This window comes from Colletotrichum paranaense, assembly GCF_030867605.1.
Source record: "Colletotrichum paranaense strain IMI 384185 chromosome Unknown Scaffold_8.1, whole genome shotgun sequence".
Taxonomy (NCBI): Eukaryota; Fungi; Ascomycota; class Sordariomycetes; order Glomerellales; family Glomerellaceae; genus Colletotrichum; species Colletotrichum paranaense.
Window position 1 is genome coordinate 996009 of NW_026848966.1, and position 20001 is coordinate 1016009.

The 20001-nt window shown below is 53.9% G+C and overlaps 9 protein-coding genes across 9 annotated transcripts, besides 1 other annotated feature; 5 read left to right on the top strand and 4 right to left on the bottom strand.

Moving 5' to 3' along the window:
- Positions 1-79: 79 nt before the first annotated feature.
- Positions 80-2182, bottom strand: CPAR01_10176 (glycosyl hydrolase family 47; the record flags this gene model as incomplete). Its single annotated transcript, XM_060494439.1, has 6 exons — positions 80-229; positions 305-558; positions 623-842; positions 911-1122; positions 1173-1793; positions 1861-2182. 6 exons carry the CDS (start codon positions 2180-2182, stop codon positions 80-82), a joined length of 1779 nt encoding a protein of 592 aa, XP_060346621.1.
- Positions 2183-3122: 940 nt separating this feature from the next.
- CPAR01_10177 (uncharacterized protein) lies at positions 3123-4211 on the top strand (the record flags this gene model as incomplete). The annotated part of the gene is made up of 2 exons (XM_060494440.1): positions 3123-3469; positions 3551-4211. 2 exons carry the CDS (start codon positions 3123-3125, stop codon positions 4209-4211), a joined length of 1008 nt encoding a protein of 335 aa, XP_060346622.1.
- A 206-nt stretch (positions 4212-4417) lies between these two features.
- Positions 4418-5617, bottom strand: CPAR01_10178 (uncharacterized protein; the record flags this gene model as incomplete). The annotated part of the gene is made up of 1 exon (XM_060494441.1): positions 4418-5617. The coding sequence occupies one exon, from the start codon at positions 5615-5617 to the stop codon at positions 4418-4420; it is 1200 nt and encodes a 399-aa protein (XP_060346623.1).
- Positions 5618-7977: 2360 nt separating this feature from the next.
- CPAR01_10179 (tat pathway signal sequence) lies at positions 7978-9237 on the bottom strand (the record flags this gene model as incomplete). Its single annotated transcript, XM_060494442.1, has 3 exons — positions 7978-8296; positions 8350-9035; positions 9094-9237. The coding sequence occupies 3 exons, from the start codon at positions 9235-9237 to the stop codon at positions 7978-7980; spliced, it is 1149 nt and encodes a 382-aa protein (XP_060346624.1).
- Positions 9238-9533: 296 nt separating this feature from the next.
- On the bottom strand, positions 9534-9752 carry CPAR01_10180 (uncharacterized protein; the record flags this gene model as incomplete). Its single annotated transcript, XM_060494443.1, has 1 exon — positions 9534-9752. The coding sequence occupies one exon, from the start codon at positions 9750-9752 to the stop codon at positions 9534-9536; it is 219 nt and encodes a 72-aa protein (XP_060346625.1).
- Positions 9753-10118: 366 nt separating this feature from the next.
- Positions 10119-10202: a sequence feature (Short protein (CPAR01_10181, KAK1533473.1) was converted to a misc_feature.).
- A 684-nt stretch (positions 10203-10886) lies between these two features.
- CPAR01_10182 (uncharacterized protein) lies at positions 10887-13100 on the top strand (the record flags this gene model as incomplete). The annotated part of the gene is made up of 5 exons (XM_060494444.1): positions 10887-10952; positions 11046-11158; positions 11304-11429; positions 12126-12409; positions 12634-13100. 5 exons carry the CDS (start codon positions 10887-10889, stop codon positions 13098-13100), a joined length of 1056 nt encoding a protein of 351 aa, XP_060346626.1.
- A 392-nt stretch (positions 13101-13492) lies between these two features.
- CPAR01_10183 (uncharacterized protein) lies at positions 13493-13660 on the top strand (the record flags this gene model as incomplete). Its single annotated transcript, XM_060494445.1, has 1 exon — positions 13493-13660. One exon carries the CDS (start codon positions 13493-13495, stop codon positions 13658-13660), a length of 168 nt encoding a protein of 55 aa, XP_060346627.1.
- Positions 13661-15376: 1716 nt separating this feature from the next.
- CPAR01_10184 (uncharacterized protein) lies at positions 15377-16541 on the top strand (the record flags this gene model as incomplete). Its single annotated transcript, XM_060494446.1, has 2 exons — positions 15377-15737; positions 15829-16541. The coding sequence occupies 2 exons, from the start codon at positions 15377-15379 to the stop codon at positions 16539-16541; spliced, it is 1074 nt and encodes a 357-aa protein (XP_060346628.1).
- Positions 16542-17920: 1379 nt separating this feature from the next.
- CPAR01_10185 (uncharacterized protein) lies at positions 17921-19849 on the top strand (the record flags this gene model as incomplete). The annotated part of the gene is made up of 3 exons (XM_060494447.1): positions 17921-18049; positions 18096-18957; positions 19155-19849. The coding sequence occupies 3 exons, from the start codon at positions 17921-17923 to the stop codon at positions 19847-19849; spliced, it is 1686 nt and encodes a 561-aa protein (XP_060346629.1).
- Between the last annotated feature and the right edge of the window lie 152 nt (positions 19850-20001).

The following is a 20001-nucleotide window of genomic DNA, read 5'->3' on the forward strand; positions in this document are numbered from 1 at the left end:
ATCCAATCACTTTTAGTCAAGCTTTTATGCCTACACGTAATTTTACCAACCCTAGCTCCAAAGATTGTTCGAATGGCTATCATCGCGGCAGCCTTTCCCAGCCAGTCTTTAAAGAACTCCTTGGCGTAAACCTTGGAAAAGGATGAGCCTCTGTGTTGAAGACGACCTCTGTTAATGGCATGTAGTCCGTCGGCGAGAACAGCAAGTATAAATACTTCAGAGTCTCAGCCTGCAGTCGACAACGTCAGCTCAAAGTCTGCTCTGTATGTAACTTCGTCTTTCGACCACTTGATATACAACTTACCAGCCAGAAACTCTCCATATTATCCCTCGTCGAAGCGGGCACCGTCCGTACATCATTCATACTAGTATACCCCTCTCCGTCGGGCACCAAAGTATGCTTCTGGAACGATTGGAAAATCTTCCAGCCCCATTCTCGGTACATGGCATTGCCAGTGATGCGGTACATCATGAACAGACTCTCTACCGTCTCGGGTCTTTGCAGGTTGTGAGCGTCGAGGGGCTTGATAATGAAGTCCTTTTTCCACCTCGACAGTACTAACCATTATATTAGCACAAGGCTTCTTTGCTTGGGAAGGTTGGAAGAAAGTCGTCAACGTACCACTGCTTTCTTTACGTAACCACCTGTCGCCAGGTCCGGGCTGTAAGTCTGCTTCTGTGGCGTTGAACCACGTAATCTCGGGGGCGAGACCAGTTTCTGTGACGACATACATGCCCCAGCAGGTGTTCATGATCTCGATCGAGAGTTCGATGTCGTCTTCATGCTGAGCCGTCCAGCCCGGGTCACGACGGGCTTCCGCAAGAGGCCGTCCTTCTGTTGCCTGTCATGGTGGGGTTCAGCCGGTTGTATCCTTAGAAAATGACAGAATGAGAGACTTGAGAAACTCACAGCCATGGCGATTGTGCCTGGAAGAAAGCAGACGAGATGGTCCATCTTGGGAGATAGCGGTCCTCCCACGCCGGTCGGAAGCTCTGCAACGAACTTCAGTGCTGCGTTCAGCGTTGTCGTGACGAGGTGTCTCGCGATGCCGCCCAAGGCGTCATCCCACATGTCGCGGTAGATGCGTTCGCCTGTTTGGAGGTACTGCTTCGCAAGATACTCTATGAGGCGTCAGTCTCGGAGCTATCTCACAAAGTGGTCTTGATCCTACCATAGTACGAGTCACCTCGACTTCCGAGCCGAATCTCCCTCGTCGTGAACTGTCCGTGACTCGGATGCACAAAGATGGGAAGTAGTCCACCCTCCATCTTCTGGTCATCCAGCACCTTCATGACGCGCTCTGCTTTTTTCCAGTAAACGTCATTTCCAGTCAAGTGGGAAAGATACTTCATCTCAAGCTGTACAGTCGCAGCCTCAGCCGTGGACGAAGCCCCACCATCCGCATGCGAGGCGATGCCCTCCCTCTTGCCGATATTGACGCTCGCAAACGGGATCCCAGAGTTGGAGTCAAACGCCACCAGGAGCCGGTCCGCCAGGTCGATCGCCTTCGAGAGATAGACAGAGTCTCTTTTGGATGCGGCATGCGGCAGCTGGGTTGAGAGATAGTGTGCCGATAGAAGGCCGCCCAGCATACGGATCGTGGTCTCAAAGGTGTTTACGTCTTGGTCTTGGTCCCAAGTGAGGCTGCGGTGCAGCCATCTCCTGGCATCAGCGAGGGGCTGAGTCAAATTCATGAGCATCATTGTGTCCAAGCTGTCGACGATGATCCAGCCTAGGCCCTTGGGAGACATGTTTTCTCCTCTCTTGGACATAGGATGAAAGACATCGTTACCTTGAAAAGAGTCGGCGTGTTAGTTGAATTCGAAGAACGGGACGACTTGTCATGTAGGACATCTTACCCCATGCGTGTTTCTTGTAAGCATTCCAGCTCGTCAGAAACGCATCTCTCACTTCCTCTCTTCTGTCATACCAGTCGACGAATTGGGCTTGTGGGCTGTACTGCATGTATCCCAGAGCATCACCAGAGAAATATCCTCTAAGGCATGCGATAAGAACTGCGGAGACAACTATGCCAATGAAGACATTACGTATCCTCCGTCTCAATGAATTCTTTCTCTTGCTGGACAAGTGCAAAGAAATCCGAGGGTCATGACCGGCCGAACCAGCGGCCTTGGGTCGTGTGGGTGAGTGCCGACTTCGTCGGTTCGGTGAGGTGGCCATCGTGGTGTTCTTGCTGCCGAAAATGAGTGTGAATGATCCAGAACTAGATTCGATCGTGTCTTCTAGGACACAACTAAGAGGAAATAGTCTCAATGCAAAAGAAACAGAGGAATGGATAAGTACGATCCTCCATTCGAAACCAACAATCAGAAGCGCCAGCGCTTAGCGCCCTTGGGCCTTGCTTGCAGTCTGAGGAAGAGGTACCCGATGAGCCATCATGCAAAGGCAAGAACAACCAACGGGCGGTAATTGCAACCATGTTCCAAGGACGAAAGACGTAGCTTCCTCAAGTTTTCGTTTGCGCATTTGAGAAGGCACGAACAAGCGTCTTCCCTTTCAATTGGATACCGAAGAGTCGGTAACGGCCTGAATGAATCTTGGCAGCCCGAGATCTCAAGATGCCATTCGCCCAGGTTCCACAAAACTGCACGATGTTGGAACTCGTTACTCGGAGGGGGGGGGTTCTTTCCATCTTGTGCCGCGCGCTACGCTTAGGAAACTGCGGCTGTAAGACTACCCTACCTACCTTGCCTTCACATGGCATGTTGTTGGGGCCTGTTTTCTCGAGATACGCAAGCGCTGGACAATTTCTCCAGATCGCAACTCAGGCCTGGCCAACGCATGGCTCACATCCACAATACAGGCCAAAAAAGAGCCCTCGCTGTCTAAACATGGCAATTGAATTCAGAACCAACAAAGGAAGACAGCACGATATTGCAGGGACTCATTATGTAAGACCGATGCGAGAATACTAGCATGTTGGTTTCACCCATTTGAAAGGCAACCTGTGGGCATTCAACCTACAGCATTGGCAACAGATAGATCAACTTCGCCTTCGTCGAGTTCCCTAAGCCAAAGGCCTCAGCAACTTGTTTAGCTTTTCTTCCTTGCCATCACTATCTTATTACATGGCTATCGCAGGTTGTAGGCTTCGGTGACAATGGCGACAGCATATCCCGCTGTGACCGACGAGAACGGCACCGTCACGTCTTTCATAGCGCTTCCGACCGCCTTCACACCACCGACGAGCTGTTCGACCATCTATCGCCTCAACGGCTTCTCTCTCGCAGCGTATGACCCAGGTTATGGCATCGACATTGACACCAGAGTACGATGTGCGCCGCCAGCAGTCACAACGTGGTGGGAGCAAGGACGCCTCGGCCTCAACGACGGCGAGGGCCATACTGCCGTTAGTATCGGGCCTCTGGTATGTCCTGAGCGCTGGGTGACGGTTGCGACGTCGATCAAAAACGATACGAGCAGTACACTTGCCATGTGCTGCCCACAGTGAGTGTGGCTGGTGATCGAGAGTTTCTCAGTATACGGATCGTTGCTGATTAGTCGTCGCAGAGACTACACTCTGATCAGAGGTATTGCCGGTTCGGTCGAAGGAGACTGCCGTTCAGATCTCCTGTCCGGAGCAGTGATCACCTATGCATCAACATCCGCTCCAGATACTTCAAGCTGGACAATGGTGACGTCAACCCTCACCCAACCAGGTTTCGTTGGTGCCATCGCAGTGCTGGGATGGAATATCGAAGAGACAGCAGCCACTCCAATAGCAAGAGTCACTGTCACTGACGCAACTCCAACACCCACAAACGCAGTCAATGTCAATACCCCCGCTCTGCCTCGAGAGACTGCATCGACCACGACACTTTCGCCCTCAGGAGCGACATCGACGCCCGAGCCCGCAGCCCTCCCGTTGACGACCGCCATTGGAATCGGCGTAGGTGCTGTGGTAGGGGTCATCGCGCTGGTCATCCTCGGGTTCTTCTTTTGGCGTAGGAAGCGCAAGCAGCAGCGAAGGGCAGGAGAAACTGTGCCAGTCGTCGAAGAATATCATGCAAGGCCTCTTAAGACGAATAAATTCACGTCTCCCGCGCCGCGATATCACGAGCTTTACGTACACCAGCATGGTAGGAATCGGCAAGAAGTGATAGAGCTGCCTGTTCCACAGTACTATGCTGAGCTGGATGGAAGTAGGCCGGCATCAAGGTTAGATAGTTTAGGTCGGGCTACAAGGTGAGCATGCGATGCTTGAACAAGAGCATGAGGAGTTTAGTGGGGGGGGGGGGGAGAGTACGGACCTGTTCTTTCGAGATACCTGCGGCGTTGCGGATGAATTTGTCTATTAGGAGTTATTCTGATGTGTAAATGGCGCTAGAAATACCTCGAATCTATTATAATAGTTGAAATGCGACTTCTCATTATAAACATCCAACATGCTACCGATCATAACCCCAGCTTCGTCAACTCGCTCTCCAGACTCACTCTCCACGCCTTCGCCTTCTCCCCCTTCCCTCTAGGACAAACCTCACATATCGCCCTCGTAAAGTTCACGACCTTCTGCACCGTCTCCTGAACGCCCTTGTAAGGCCATCCAGCCACAACCTCCCCTTCGATCCCCTTCTCCCGACAAAACTCCCTCGCCCATCCCCTCATCCTCTCCCTCTCCGCCTTGGCCACCATCTCATCATCTCCTCCACCCCAAGGATACAAAAACGCATTCGGCGGATCCCACCTCGGCCCAGGCACCACCCCACCAAACTCCCAATCCAAAATCCCCGTCACGTCTCCCTCCCCATCCACCATGACGTTCGCGAGGTGCAGGTCCCTGTGCGAGAGTACATACCGCGTATCATCCACCTCGTCCGCGTGAACCCTAACATACTCTCTATACTCCTCCAAACGCGGCACAAGATCCCTCATCCACTCGAGCGAAGCGTGCCTCCCAATAGCGTAGATATACTTCTCGACGCTCTTATCCAGAAGCTCCGCCCACCCGGAGAACGCGCCCACAACAGGATTCAACGTCTCGATCGTCTCCCCCTCCCAGCACCGCGAAATCTCAGGCTCCATCCAAAACCACTCATCCACAACCGGGCCCGGCACCACCTCCCCATTGTCACCGACCCTCAACCCGCCAACATGCTTCCACACACCACCCTTCGAACTTTCCCACAACTCCGCGAGAAAGCCCACAAGCTGCTCAACAAGCCTCCTCCTCGCAACCTCCCCCAGCTTCCAAAACACCTTATCCGCACTCGCACCGTCAACCCTCTCCAACAGCGTAAACTCGTACCCCAGCACGTTCTCACAAGAAGAATCCCAGCGCAGCACGGCGGGCACGGGGACGGCGGTGTGTTGCCGGACCCAGCGCATCATGGCGACTTCGTTTTCTGTCTTTATGCGTGGTAAGTGGCGGCCTGCGACGCGGAGGACGAGTGTTATGGTGCCGTCTACGTTGGGACGTGCCGGTGCGAGGTGCGTGGCATCTGAAGGGGGGAAGTGGAGGAGGTAGATGCTGTGGAAGGCTGCTGTTACTGTGAGAGGTTCTGTGTGGGTTGGTGGTGGGAGGTTGAGGGATGTTGTGAAGGCGAGGAGTTGGTTTGGTGTGAGGAGGGGTGGGAGGTTCGCCGCGGGGTCGGCCATCTTTGAGGATTTTGGTGAAGGGATGGGTTCTTGTGATTTTACTGTTGTCAGTTGACGCGGAATGAATATGGTCAAGGAAGAACACAGGTTCGATGTCTTGTCTTTATATCTTTCTTTCTAATTGAGGCCTTTATAAGACCTGAATGGAGTGCGTAGATCTGCCTTCTCAATCAACCCGTAAGGGAAGGTGATGTTGATGAAGGTAAGCGCTACCGTCACGGCCCCACATGTCTAGCCAATATCGGGCCCGGCGCCGATGGGCGGGTCCACCTAACCCGGATGAGCCATCATGCATCACCCGCCCGTCGGCTACGCTGTGAAGAAATCGCCCCATCAACTACAACGACTATTTACCCGTATCACATTGTGAGCCAAAGATCAGAGATATAAAGTTGTCGTCCATCCTCTTCTAAATCGTCATACGGCGATTTCGGCGAGGCAAGAACGGTGGGCCACTCTACGTCCTTGCCCCGTTCTCCCTTTGGGCACATGGCCCCAACCACGCAAAAAATTCTGATCATCGTAGGGCTACCTTATAAAAAGAACAACAAGAACCAAAGCCATTGAAGAAGTCCACCAGGGGCAGGGAGCAAAGACCAGTGTGATCCTCCAGCACTTTGGTTTTTTTCTAGAAGAACTTCGCCCCAGGCAAGTATCTAGCCCAAGAAGGTTGAACTTCTCTAACCCGTCCGTACTTACATCTACTTGCCTAAATCACCCACCCGTCACTGCCCGCCGTCGCGGCCTTTCACCAAGTGCGTATTCCATCCCTCCATTCCCAAGATAGAGCGCAGCGGTGTCTCCCTAGAGTCTGGATTGTCACCTTGTCACCGAACCATGACTGCTGCGTCTTTCCTTTGAGAAAACACGACATCCAATAACACATTGCCATCGCAGCGAGAATAGTATATCGCATCCGCCAGGCGAGAAATTTTGTCGCTAGTGGTGCTGTGCCTTAAAAAGACCTAGAGCACGATCGAAACTCTTCTTATATACCCCGAACCATATTCCTGGATTTACATTGCAGATGCGCGTTAGACGCTGCTCCTTACCATAGACCACGGCTAGTAGTTCGCCTTACGTACCTCAACGAGTAGTGCTCAGATCTGGATTGAAATGTAAACGTTTAATTTAAACGATACAAACACAACACACCCCAAGCAAAAACACCTGACAGCTTGGCCCTTGGCCCCCAAGACGATTTACTCGCCTCCCCAAACGCCACGTGGAAATCATCGTCACCGGCCGGCACCTTATTCTTGGCCATTCCCTCTTCCCTCTCACTCTCGCACCCTATGCAAAAGTTGCCGAACCGACCGACCCGGACCGGCGCATTAGCGCTCCAGCAACTCCCTACTTCCCTACATCCCGTGTCCAGCCACCACGAGTCGCGCCCCTCAAACACCAAGCACAGATCCCCTCAAACCCAGCATATCCTTGCGAAGCAAACCCGAAAACGGGCAGATATACACGAATCCCAAGAAAAAAGAGCCGCCCAATCAATCGGTAGCCGCCAAGCCGGCCACCAAGAGCGTTCAAAGAAGATACACGAAACGCTCTCTTTAAAAAGTCGCTGCGGCTCTTGAGGTGTCCTGGATCTTCCAGATTGATCAGGTTCAGACACTTGAGAAAATGCCGCTTCTATTTTCACTTGTCTTGGGATCTTGGCCAAACACCAAGAGCGTTCTTTTGGAAGTATGTCTCTGCCCGTGATCTCTGATGAACTCGTTCTCGTTCACCCAGGATTTCCGACGGCGACCTCTATCCGGGTTTGCGCACTGGGGCTGGGGTGCGTGGTCACTTGGATTGGTGAGATATACTGCAGTTGACTCGTGTTACTTTTGTCTCTGTCTAACTATCTTTGCCCATCTTATCATTATTTCACCATTATGCTTCTTGACTCGGTAAACTGTTATGCATTGGGACTCCAGAGCTCCATGGTATTTCCCCCACTATCCGCTGTCTCGGTGTTGTTCTCTGCACTTGGGCTCGTTGGGACTGGGCTTCATCGGAGAGGCATGGGTAATTACAGATCAACCCACATGCCAAATACACAAGTGAAAGTCCAAAATATAACTGCCCAGGTGCAACTTTCCGTCAATTAGTCATGTCTGTACAAATGCGCGCAGCTGGCTGGTGTTAAGGTTATCTTGTCCCAGCTGTAAATGCAGCGCCCGGGGGCTGCTTTTCCGTCGGCCTTCCTCCATCCATCGGCATGAGACCAGGATACACTTGAACTCAAAACAGGCATCGAGCATCCTTGCACATCCTGTCCCAGCCTACTGCGTCAGCTGAGTCGCAATGATACTTCGCGACGCTGATTCTTTCGCTGTCCTCGCCGACTGACCATTATTGATCGTTTAGGCGTGAGCTGCCGGGGCGGCGGCGGGAGCGGCTTCCTTGGCAGCCTCAGCAGCAGGAGCGGCGGGCGCAGCGGCAACAGGAGCAGCGACAGCGGGAGCAGCAGCAACGGGGTTGGCAATGTTGGCGCTAGTGAGACTCTGCTGGGCGACCTGGATGATGTTGGCCTGGCCGAGGGTGTTCTGGGGGAACCGGGCGTTGAAGCCAATGACATCACGGACGGCAGTAAAGGTTTGGGGCTGGACCATCAGGCGCTGAGTTGAGACGAGCCACTGAACACCCTCAGAGCAGGGAGGAGTAGTGAGGGAACCCATGTAGCTGCAAAAGAATTAGACATTGGAAATCAGAGGACTGTCAGACGTGGATCGTACCTTTGGAAGCTGCCGGCAGAGAGAAGAGTGACGACCTCCTGCATGTTCAGCGCGCCAGTCTTGGTGACAGTACCGGGCTCCTTGATGGCACCGAGGGAAGAGAAGACGGTCTCGAGAAGGCTAGACGAAGCAGCCTCGGCCTTGATCGGGTTAGTTCCCATCGCGGGGATAGCCTTCGGGGCTTCGGCCGCGGCTCCAGTAGCAGCGCGGCGGGCCAGCTTGGTGCGGCGCTCAGCAGTTGCGTTTCCTCCAGCGGGAGCAGCTTCAGCAACAGGAGCAGCCTCGGCGACAGGGGCGGCGGGGGCAGCAGCGGCAGCGCCCTGCTCCAGGTCGATGTAGGTACCAATGACGGCAATCTCCTGGTTGGCACCCTCGAAGACCATGTGCATCTCCATAGCCATGCTCTTTCCGGCGTCGAGATGCTCACTGGGCAAGTGGAAGTGGAACTGCTGCAGGGTGAAGTTGCTGCCTCCAACTTGCATCGATCCGCCCTTGGCGATAACCTCAACGGTGGTTCCTAGGTTCTCGAACTCGGTGCCATCGGCCATGTCGGGGATCTGGAGGTTGATGGAGCTTCCGGGGAGAACGTTGAAGGAGCCGGCCACCATGTCGATGGGGGACTGGGTGGTTCCCGTGGCGCACAGCTGGTTGGCAGTAGTATCCAGAGCGACCCAGTTCAAGGGGCCCTTGACGATATTGTTAGTATTGAGGTGTGCGGCTTCTAAGAGAGAAGAGAGCACTCACATTGCTGCCGGTGTAAGCAAAGTTGTTGACCTTGACCTTTCCCTCCTCAGCGCGAGGATCCAAGTGAGTTCCATAGGCGCACGAGGCCAGAACCTGGGAGATAGAGGCGGCGAAGAAGCCGAAGGTGATGAGACGGGAAGACATATTGAGCTAAAGGTAGGATACGGGACCAGCGCGTGGGGAGCCTACAAAGGATCGAAGGAAGGGAAGAATAGAAGCGAGTTACAAAAAAGTAGATTATTGAAGAAAAACGTATGACCAGCCCTCTAGGGGAAGAAACGAAACGAACGAGAAGAGAAGTTGAGGGTGAAGAAAAGACAGATGATGAAGATGAAGAACGAGATGAGCCGAGAGAAGGAGTATGTTTGCATCAAGATGGCATGATGTCTATATACTTATGATCTGTAAGACTGTAGTCGAGGGCTGGTTATCTTGATGATCTACCTCACAGGTCCAAGAATAGTATCAATAGGCAAGAACCCATGCGAAGATGGCCGGGGCGGATAAGCAGCGACGGACGGAATCATGGTGAGGATCTTGGCATGTGCTTCATCCAGGGTGTTGAGGAGCAGTGAGAGGCTCAAAAGGAAAAAGAGAACGGGTTGATGAATGAGGTTTAGGATTCCCTGTGTTTGGGGATGAGCGCCTTCGTTTCCCATGGTATCGCGGGCATGTTTCTGGCGCAGAATGGGAGGGGGGGCTTTCAAGCTTCTCCATCCAATGCGACTGCATGTCATCTGGACTATGGACCAGGATTGGTGATTGAGAGCAGGCGGCCAAGGCCGGGCGAGGCTATTGAGACGGAGGAGGAGGCTAGAAGGAGGGCCGTTTGGACAAGAGAGCGGAAGCCAGGGGGCCCTGCGACCCTGGTCGAGTTGACAGGATGGGAGTACGTCGCCAGGGTGAAACTGCCAGGCTCCGGAGGGTTGGACGGGGTTGTGGGGAATATGGCCACTTTATGAGTCTGGTGCTTGGCCAAGTCAACAGCTGGAGAGAAGACCCCTGCGATGCGCGTCCCACGAGTCTCAACGTGGGAGTTGATTGAAGTGACGGCTGTGGGAGAGAAGCGCTGGTTCGGACGGAGACGAAGCCCCCTTCCCAAAGATCATCTTAGCGATGATCTTGTTGAGACGACGGGCTGGATATCAACACCATCATGTTAGGTGATGCTGAATGACTGCATTTACCCAAGTGATTCCCAAGAAGCGGGAGGGTAGCTAAAAATAAGCATTTGGAAGGATCGACGACAAGAGCGGTGTTGGCCAAGTCGAAGCCGGAGGAATACATATGCGGGAGTGATGTCTAGGGGAAGACGGGAGTCAAGAATTGAGGCTCTTTGTCCAAGGCATCCAAGAGGATACCAAGAGTTTGGTAGGCGGGGAGCAGCAGCACCTGCCACTAGAGCACGAGACTCAGACACGGCCTGCCTGGGTAGGTACGCAGTACCTTCAGGTAAGGATGGAAGGTGCAATGGCAAGGTAAGGTGCAATGGCAAGGAGGGCTTTGGGTACGTATCTCTCGGATTTTCCCTCAACCACGTGTTACGGGCTGGCTGAGTAAGGCAGGAAAGGGAGGAAAGTACGGGGTACGGAGTATGCTGTGCTGCGTTATCCGTGCTTGCCTGCTACCTTACTCAAGAAGGTATCCGAATGTGTCTCCTTCCTCGGCTGAGTGAGGGCGTTAGAGATGTAAAGAAAAGCTGGTAGGTGCGATGCCTGCGTAAGGTATGGTCTGGATAGCAACTTTAGGTTGAGGTAAGGTGAGGGCAAAAAGTAGGTAAGGTAGCCCAGAAGATGCAAGCTCTAAAGAACCATCGTCTTGCTCTTACTCGTACGCGTGGCAGATATGGCAAGAGTAAGGTAAGATGCTGTGTAATGGCAGGAAGCAACCAGGGATGAGGCAGCCGTCAGAAAAACCTTGTTCACCTTTGGTAGCGCTCTAAACCTTAACAGCCTTTAAGCCATGCACGACCTCCTGTTCTTGCCTGTCTCTGTCTCTGTCACGCTGAGTCTGTTCGGACGACACAGGGGCATTCGGGTCCACTTTTCCCAACCGTCACCGAGTGGTGAGACGACGCATTGGACACACAGCAGCCAGTTCCAGACCGCAGCAGGAAAGAGCAAGTTAAGTTGACCGCGTGGCAAGACCCGGTGCGAAGCTGAAGCACCTCAGATGAAGCACGTTCCTGCCTTACGCATATTGCACTCCAGGTCACTGAGGTTCCTTCCTTCTTGCGTTGCAGCCAAGCTACGGCCCATGGATGACGACGGAAGAGAGCCCGACAACTTGTCTGACAGACACGCTAAGACTGAAAAGACGTTGGATCCTGTTGAGAGGTGAGAGGCTTGCGAGAAGGGATGACAGGAGGAAGGGGTAGGAGGAAGAAAACAGCTGATTTTTGCAGGGCCAAGAGCTTAAATGGCTGCCAAGTCAAACTGGGGGCGGAAGTGGAAGGGGTCAACTTGGTGATGGCTTGCGATATGTGAGCCGCCACCATGTGTCCTTGACAGCAGACGGGGAGGTTAACCTCAAGTACGGCTCAAAGTCCAGAACTGACTAAGCTAAGCGATGGAAAACTGCCAATGAGGAAGCGTCGTGATGTGGGAGAGCGCCTGGCCGCTGTGCACCCTAGCGTTCCATCCAGGCGGTACACCCACTGGAAACATCTTCCTTGCAACGGATAACTTACCTTGAACCAGGTTAGGTTACCCACGGTGTCCGCTAGGCCCCTCGCTTAATCCTCACTACAGCGCCTCTACCTGCTGTAAGGTAGGGAGTAGGCCGCCTAAGGTACCAATGGACCGCTTGAGGACTGGGCTGCGTTTGCGTTCGCCGGCCGCGCCTCTCGCCAAGTCTTGCACCTCCTGATTTCTTCTGGGCGCGTCTCACGCCTTTCCAAACTGCTGGGGCCTGCGACAAACCTCCACCTCCGCATCTCAACTTCACCAATTGTCTTCAACGACGTCGCCTGCGCGGTAGTATTCGTCTGCTCTTCAGCCCCGGTCCCTTCCCTTCTCTACCAGCTACGCCAGCCTGCGACTCAACCTACCTTGTTACTTGCCTACCGTCTACGGTCTACGGAGTCACGGGAGTAGGTCCTCAAAGTTCGGACTTCTACCACCCACGCAACTGTCCATCACCAATACCACGCCTCGCCGCGCCCCATTTGCCAGCCATGCCATCCCTCTCCGCGTTCCCGCCGACCGTCTCGACCTCCCCGTCGGCACCGCCTGCCTTCATCTGAAGCTTCTTGGCGCGCTCCAAACGTCAGACGGCCCCTCCTTTGGCGCCAAGTCCCAGCGTCTACCGGAACCGCGTCTGATGTTTTAGCGACGACATGGGAACTTGAGAAGCCATCCCCATCTCCTCGAGTCCTTTCAGGCTCACCGCTCACGGCTTCACCCCAGTATCTGCCTGCCGGCCAGCCTTTTGGCTGTGGTCCTAACTGAACGACCTGGTTCTCGATCCCCACAGAGAGCAGAAAGAGTTACCCTTCAGCTGGGAAGGCCTGACGCTCTGTCCCTCTTGCCCTCTGCCTAGACCACTCGACGGTCCGTCCTTGGTGTCCGGCGCGCAACTTGCTCAACTCGACATTGGCGCTGGTCTTCGCTTTCGCTATTTGTTTGGGACCCCATCTCTGCCGACGACGTGCCAAGTCGCCCAGCGTTTTCGTCTCCATCATCATCAAGAGAACTCAATCTGAATGCGACGTCGCCCATGAGGTCCAACGACAGTCTTCAGCAGAGTCGGCTTGGCGAATCCCGAATGCCGTCTTGGTGGCCAAGGACGTCGTCATCTCCATCATCACCAAGGGTTTCCAGCCAGTTTTTCTGCGACGCATAAACCACGCAGCTGGTGTCTGGTCATCGGCGAGCGTGAGCCAAGACGACTTCTCCTCATATTTCGTCAGCACCGCCCGTAACATTCGGCTTGTCAAGTTGTCACTGTCAGTCGGTTCATCCAACATCCGCAAGATCTGCAGTGTCTACGCTGTCGCTGTCACTTGACCCAGGATGAACCGCACCGCGGCTGGGACGTCTCAGCGAGAAACACTGGCGTTGATTCTCTCGCCACTCAAGATTCTGTCTACATGGAACTCGTGTATCGATTCTTTGGCTCCGAGCACATGCCTGAAGAGAAAGCAATGCGCCAAAAGGCGGCAAGCGAACGGACAATCGCCGCTCCTTCAGAACAATGATTCTATAAGCATGATGAAGCCGCGGCGACGGCACTCGTGACGGTGTCTTTCCGGAGTAAGTCGGCTTGGCTTGTAGCGAGGACAGTGAAGTGCCCCTAGGCATTAGAGTCATACTCCTTCATCGCAAAGGAGAAGTTGAGCTAGACATGCGCATCCCTCGCGTCCCTCGCATCCCGAAGCAGACCACTCGCCCCAATTCGGATGCCAGCTCTCTGCTCCGGTAGAGGTGGTCCGGAACACGCACCTTTCACACTGCGGATACCGATGTCGCCAAGCACTTACCGTTGCGTTGAGAGCAGTCGACGTCGTACTAGAACTCTTCTCCGCATGTTGCAACCTAAGCAAGCTTGCTTCTGCCCCTTGTTGTGAGACATCCTTAATTCTTCCAGGGCTGGAAATTAGCGATTGGTTCTGTCCTAGTCGCACTTCTCGGCGTCTCGACGTTCCATTGTGCCCTGCAGCACTTGGCACTTGGCTGCTTGTCCCGCCGTGCCTCTCCGCTCGCTAGTGCAGGCCTCTATTGTCCGCCGAGAGACACCAGCAAAATAAGCTTCTACTGCCCAGGCCCTAATCGCAATGAAGTGTCGACGGTTACCATAAGTGAACAACAACAAGCGAAAGAGTATCGAAAGCCTGGCGTCTAAACGTGGCGATGCATCTTTCCATAGCCAGCAATCGTATTTAAGGCAAGTGATATGCCGCCAAATGATTGTTTTTTTCCTTTCCTTTCAAGACCTTTCAGATTCTGATCATGTCGTGTACGAATACTCAGCCCATGATCGACGACTCGAAACGTGGAGACCCCCTTGATGATGGAGAGCGCGCGCGAGACCCCAGCCGCGTATCACGAAACATTGGTTCATTCTCGCCAAACTTGCTTATTGGTGGACACAGGAGGCGAGGAGGCTTTGCGAAAACTTGAAGACTTTCCGAATCATCTCCTGACGGATCGTTTAGGGTTCGTTGTGTCTGCTCGTATCCCGCTTACTCATGGTCTCGTGGATCGCACAAGAGTCATTGACGCGAATTCGGATAAAAGATGACGCAGAATGTTATGGCGAGCTACTGTCTAAAGAGTTCTATGCAGATGACTTGGCCGTCACTCCCTCACCGTAATGATTCTGCGTCCTCTTTGGGTGTCCTCCAGGCTGCAGGTCAGCGTGCAAGCACTTTTTGCACTAACAATCTCCCAACTCTTTATTTCCCCGACGGGATAGACTACACCCCGAACCGCTGGCCAAACCAGATGTTAATCCGGACTACGTCACATACCCTTTCGTCAAGACAACCCTTTTGGCCCCGAAATCGTACACTTTTGTAGAAGTAATCATTCATCATGTTCGAATTTTTCTGATAACAAGGGGTGAGAGGAAGTTGACATTCATTGCATCCTTAGCCCCTGAGATGAGGTACCTTATGTCGAGGAGAGATTTTGAGAACTGCAAGAGAGACACTGGCCTCCACTAACTCGCATGACCGGAGGGAGGCCCACTAGCCACCGGCCGACGACCGCGGAGAAGTGGAGTATCTTCGCTTACCGGATCGGGAATGCGAAGGGGCGCAAAACTCCACCTCCACTTTCCACGCCCGCGCCCGGATGTTCGGCGTTCATAGCTGGAAGTTGGAACACACGAGTTCCCCCTCTGGCTTGAAGTGGTCTCGCCAACGCAAGTGTTGAGACTTTGATATGATTGGCTAAGTCATTGATGGAATGCGCAATGATAATACGCCCATCCATAAGTCACCTTAAGGTAAGGTACCTTAGGCAACACTACAGATTGATGCTCCGATGGGCTTGCATGTGGTGTTAGTTCCTTCCCATTAGCGCGTCAGCAAACTCCGCTTTCTACTATCCCGGTGGTGCTAACCCGGTGAGGAATGCGAAGCTATGCGAACCTCCTGCGAATGGTGTATAAAGATGATGAAAAGGCGATGAATTTCAGTAGATTTGGTCGCGCGCTCTCTTACGACACAAGTCAGCTGTTACATCTTTCCTCTTCTTGAATCAAACTTTTTGGTAAGAAAACCAGTCATAAAAGAAACATACAAACCAAAAAAAAAAAAAAAAAAAAAAAAATACACAAAATGGTCACCCGCGCCCAGGTCCAACACTCCAACGCCGCCCTCACATCCCAAACCGCGCCCCGAACGGCCGTCTTCCTAGGCGGCACGTCAGGCCTCGGCAAGCTCACCCTCATCGAGCTGGTATCCCTCGGCTTTCCCATACGGGTCTATATCGCCGGCCGCAAAGCCACGGAGCCGGCGATGAGACCCGCGCTCGAGGACCTGCGGCAGAAGAACCCGCGTGCCGAGCTGATTTGGCTCGAGGCCGAGGTATCGTTGCTGGCGGAGACGAGAAGAGTTTGTGAGGTCGTGAAAGCGAAAGAGACGGGTCTCGATTTTTTGTGTTTGACGGCTGGGTATGCGCCCTTTGGGGGGCGGAATGGTGAGTTTTTGAGAGTGTGCTTGGCTTGTTTTTGTGCAAGATGAGAGGGGGTATATGGATGAGTAGAGTGAAGATACTAATATTGGTTTAGATACCGCGGAAGGGATAGATGTCTGCCATTCCCTGGAGTACTACTCCCGCATGCTCGCAACCCTCCACCTCCTCCCCCTCCTCCGCGCCTCCGCCTCCGCATCCTTATCCTCCCCCGGCCCAAGCCCGTCCCCGCGCGTCCTCACCGTCCTGGCAGGCAGCATGCTCTCCACCCGCATCGACGCAACAGACCTCAACCTCACCCGCTCGTCCCCCAGCAACACCAACAGCAGCAGACTCTTCGGCTTCAAGACGCAGACGCACATGTCAATCATGAACACCCTCTTCCTAGACAGGCTCGCCTCCGACCCGGCCAACGCGGGAGTTTCTTTTGTCCATAATTGGCCTGGCGCCGTGGACACGGGGAACATGGCGCGGTATCACACGCCGACGTGGTGGAGTCCGTTCCCGCTGACGAATTTGCTGAGGCCGTTGTTTTTGGTGATGGGGTTTGAGGAGAGCGAGGCGGGGGAGAGGCATGTTTATTTGGCGACTTGTGGGAGGTTTGGTGGGAAACCGAAAGGGGAACAGGAGGGGGATGGGAAGGAGAAAGGATGTAAGAACACGAGGGGGGAGGAGGGGAGGAATGGGTTGTTTTTGGTCAATCATAAGGGGGAGGTTTCGTATAGCGAGACTGCTTTGGTGGAGTTGAGGGGGGATGTGCAGGGGAAGGTGTGGGATTTGACGATGGAGATCTTGGGGCCGTATTTGTGAGAGGTTTTGGGCGATGATTTCGAGGGAGGATATCATGAGGTGTTTTCGGTTTGTTCTTTAGGCATTAATGGAAAATATGGATGAACTTAAACTGGGTTTTGAGTCTTTTGAAAAGGATGTGTTCGAAGATGACTCAATTTGATGGGACATTATTTGGCTATCGCTCTGTCCATAAGCTGGATGGAGGCTCTCCATAGAAGTTCCCTTGAGAGTGATATTGCCTAGGGCCTTTCAAAAGGCCACGAAAGTCAGGACTTGCTTCAATCAGGATATTCGAAAGCTTCGCTAGCTATATTCTTCACAGAGCAAGGGTCCTTCATCAAGTTTTGACTTGCTGAGTTTCCATGGATGTGGCTGACCATTCAAAAACCACCGAGCTCTGATTGGGAATCAGGTACGACGATTAAAAGATGAACGACCTACTGTCGATGACACATTGTCTAGGTACGGGCCTCACCTCTTTGGTCTATGAAGTCTACTTCCCAAGTTACCGGCTTATACACCCGAATCCATTGGTTTTAGTCCTTGCGAGATACAAGTGGCATAGTGAAATCAGCTTATCAGGTGGCTCTTTTACAAGGCAGCCACCGAATGCCAGAGCTCGAGTCTCTATTCACTATAAGGACAAAAGGCAAGGTCTAAATGTATCCCACAAGCTGAGGGCCATCTGACTGGGCATTTTGGACGCTTTCAAATAAGGTAGGATAAAGAGGCGCATCCAGCTCAACTCATACTCATCATGGGGTACTTGAGGCACACTCCGGTTTATTTCATTGTACCATCGGCTCATTTCATAGGTATGACCACTAGACACATCATAGAGTCTCGTTCGAGGACAACGGGCTTCAAAGCAAAGCCGAAGGCGATACCTTGAACACTGATCAATCTCTCAACTTCGCAGCACTGAAGCAGGTCGATCAACTTGAAGCACATCTGACTCGGAGCTATTCCCAGAACCTAACTCTTCTCCAGCCCTTGGAAGAGCCCTTGAAAGGTTGCTGCAGCGTTAAGTAAGTCTCACGTCCACAACCCAATCATGCGTCGTTTCTCTCGACTTAAGCTTATTTGCAAACTCGCTCTGTCTGAGACAAAACGGGCCTATCCGGCGCCGGCCGGCTTGTCGGCGTCTGACATGGTAGGTGGGGTAGGAAATCGGAACTCTTTAGATGCGGAGTAGCAATCAACGCCGGCGCGAGCTACATATACCTTAGCGTTGGTAGGTGGGGGACCCAACGTCAGCGCCATCGTTCGCAACGGCTCCAAGCTTGGCTGCGACTTCACATGCACGTAATAGCGTCGGGGTAGCAGAGAGAGGCTGGGAGGCTTTGGAGATTCGGAGAGCTAGATATGCCAGGCAGTTCGGATAGAGGAGGGGCAAGATGGAGGGTGGGATGGAGGGGCGAAAGGGTCAGCCCGCAGCAGGATGCAACCCTGCAACCCAAGGTCATTCGGACGGAACTTTCTTTGGTTGTTTGCATATCGGCCTGCTCATCGAGACATCATCCCGGGTTCATCGTGTATAATCTCTGTCATCGTCGTCGCTAACGGAGAAAGCCAACACCATGCCCTCCTCGTCCTCGTGACAAAATCGCCGCCGGGGATCTCGACCACGTCATCAGCGTGAGGCTCAAGCCGATCAAACCCAGTCAAGATAAGAGATCTACTCCAGCTCCCACCCTCAAAAGCATTGTCCTCGTCGAGCCTTGTAGAGAACAAGGCCGGGCGAGCAAACCCGCACCCGGCATCATGCCCTTCCCAGTCCTCTCCAAAGAACCCATCCCAGGCCTGTCCCTCTCAGCAGCGGGGCTCGTCGCCCTCGCGGACCTACAGACCATCGCCAACCGTACCGCGCTGACGGGCACGTCGTCCTGGTTCGACGCACTGGTCCTCGCGCCGGGGTTGCATTATCAGCAAGCGGCCGACAGCGTCGCGGGGACCAGCGGTGTAGTCACGGCCCAGACGTCCGCTGCACTCGGCTACGGGGGTGCCGCCGCGGGAGGAGGCGGAGGAAACGGCGGTGCCGGCATCTTCGGTACGCAGGCACTGCCCGGCGGGCGGAAGAAGGATGTTAAGGTGACGAATCCGGGAATGCTGTTATTTCTTTCCCGACTTGGGGTCCAGGAGGAACGGGCGCGGGAGAAGGATCTCAAGAGGAGGAAGCTAGCCGGCGGTGGTGGGATCGAGGCTTACGGGACCGGAGTAGTAGGAGGCGGAGGAGGCAGCGGGGAAAAGATCATCACACTCGACGTCGGCACCCTCTCCACCGGCCGGAAACGGAGCCGGAGCCGGAATCGACGCGGTCGAGCTTTTGAGCACGGTTCGGAGTGGGAGTTTGAGCGGGGGAGTCACTTGCTGTACCTCGCGAGTCCGGTTCTTACGTTTGCTGCGCTGACTATCATGATTTTACTAGCAGACTGTAAGTCTTTGTTCCAAATTTTCCAGCATCTCCCATTTCCTCCTGGGTCTTTGGCTCCCCCCTTCTGCATGGTAACCCACCTTGATCGTTCGATTTCCACCAAACCCCCTTGATCGCGATGTCTTCTCCCACAATCAATCTCAAACTAGATCTCGGTGGTGGAGCATCCTTTACAAGCCGAACTAATGTCCACAAAGGGTGGGGTCTCGCATCGATCCTAGCACTCATCACATCCCGCCTCTTAAATATCTACATTATCAAACAACGCACCCCTCCCCCTCCTCCTCCTCCTCCGCCGCCGCCGGCCACTGCGTTCTTCGCTAGCAATGGCAACGGCAACGGCGGCATAGCCATATCGTCTTTACCACCAAAACTCACAGAGTACCTCATCCCCCTAACCCCCTCCCTCAAAATTCGCATGCGCGGCCCAGCAGACGACCTCGCCGCCCTGACGACAGACGCCTGGCTCCTCGCAAAGACGGCCGTGCAGGGCTACCTCGAGGCGACGGCCAAGCTGGCCGTGTACGTCGTCGCCATCTTCAGCGGCAACGTCTCGCAGGCGGGGAATCTGGTGCTGCTTGTGCTCTTGCTGGGGAGCGCGGGCTTGTTGGGGCTGAGTAACGGGTGTATGAAAGGGGTGAGGGGAAAGGGGCGCGTGGCGAGGGTGTGGCATGGTGATGATGGTGATGGGCCTGGTGGTGGACGTGGTGATGGAGCGGGAAGTGGGGGGCGGGCTGGGAGGGGGGAGATGGGGAGGACGACCAGGCCACGCGGCGGGTGGAAGGGAGATAAGGAGGAGGGGGATGGGATTGGCGATCCGGATTGGGATTCACAGGTCGGTAGGGTTGTGAGGGATCCCTATCCTTTTGAAGGGAGTGTTGAGTATTCATAGTATAGAGGGATGTGGTGAAGCTGAGGTTGATTTGAACCGTGGGTAAATGTAAACGATGCCTGTCAGACGTTGCAAAGTGTCATGGAGTTGGACTTCAGACTTGAGGTGATGTCTATGAAGGTGTATACTAAGATACTTCTACTATGTGAACA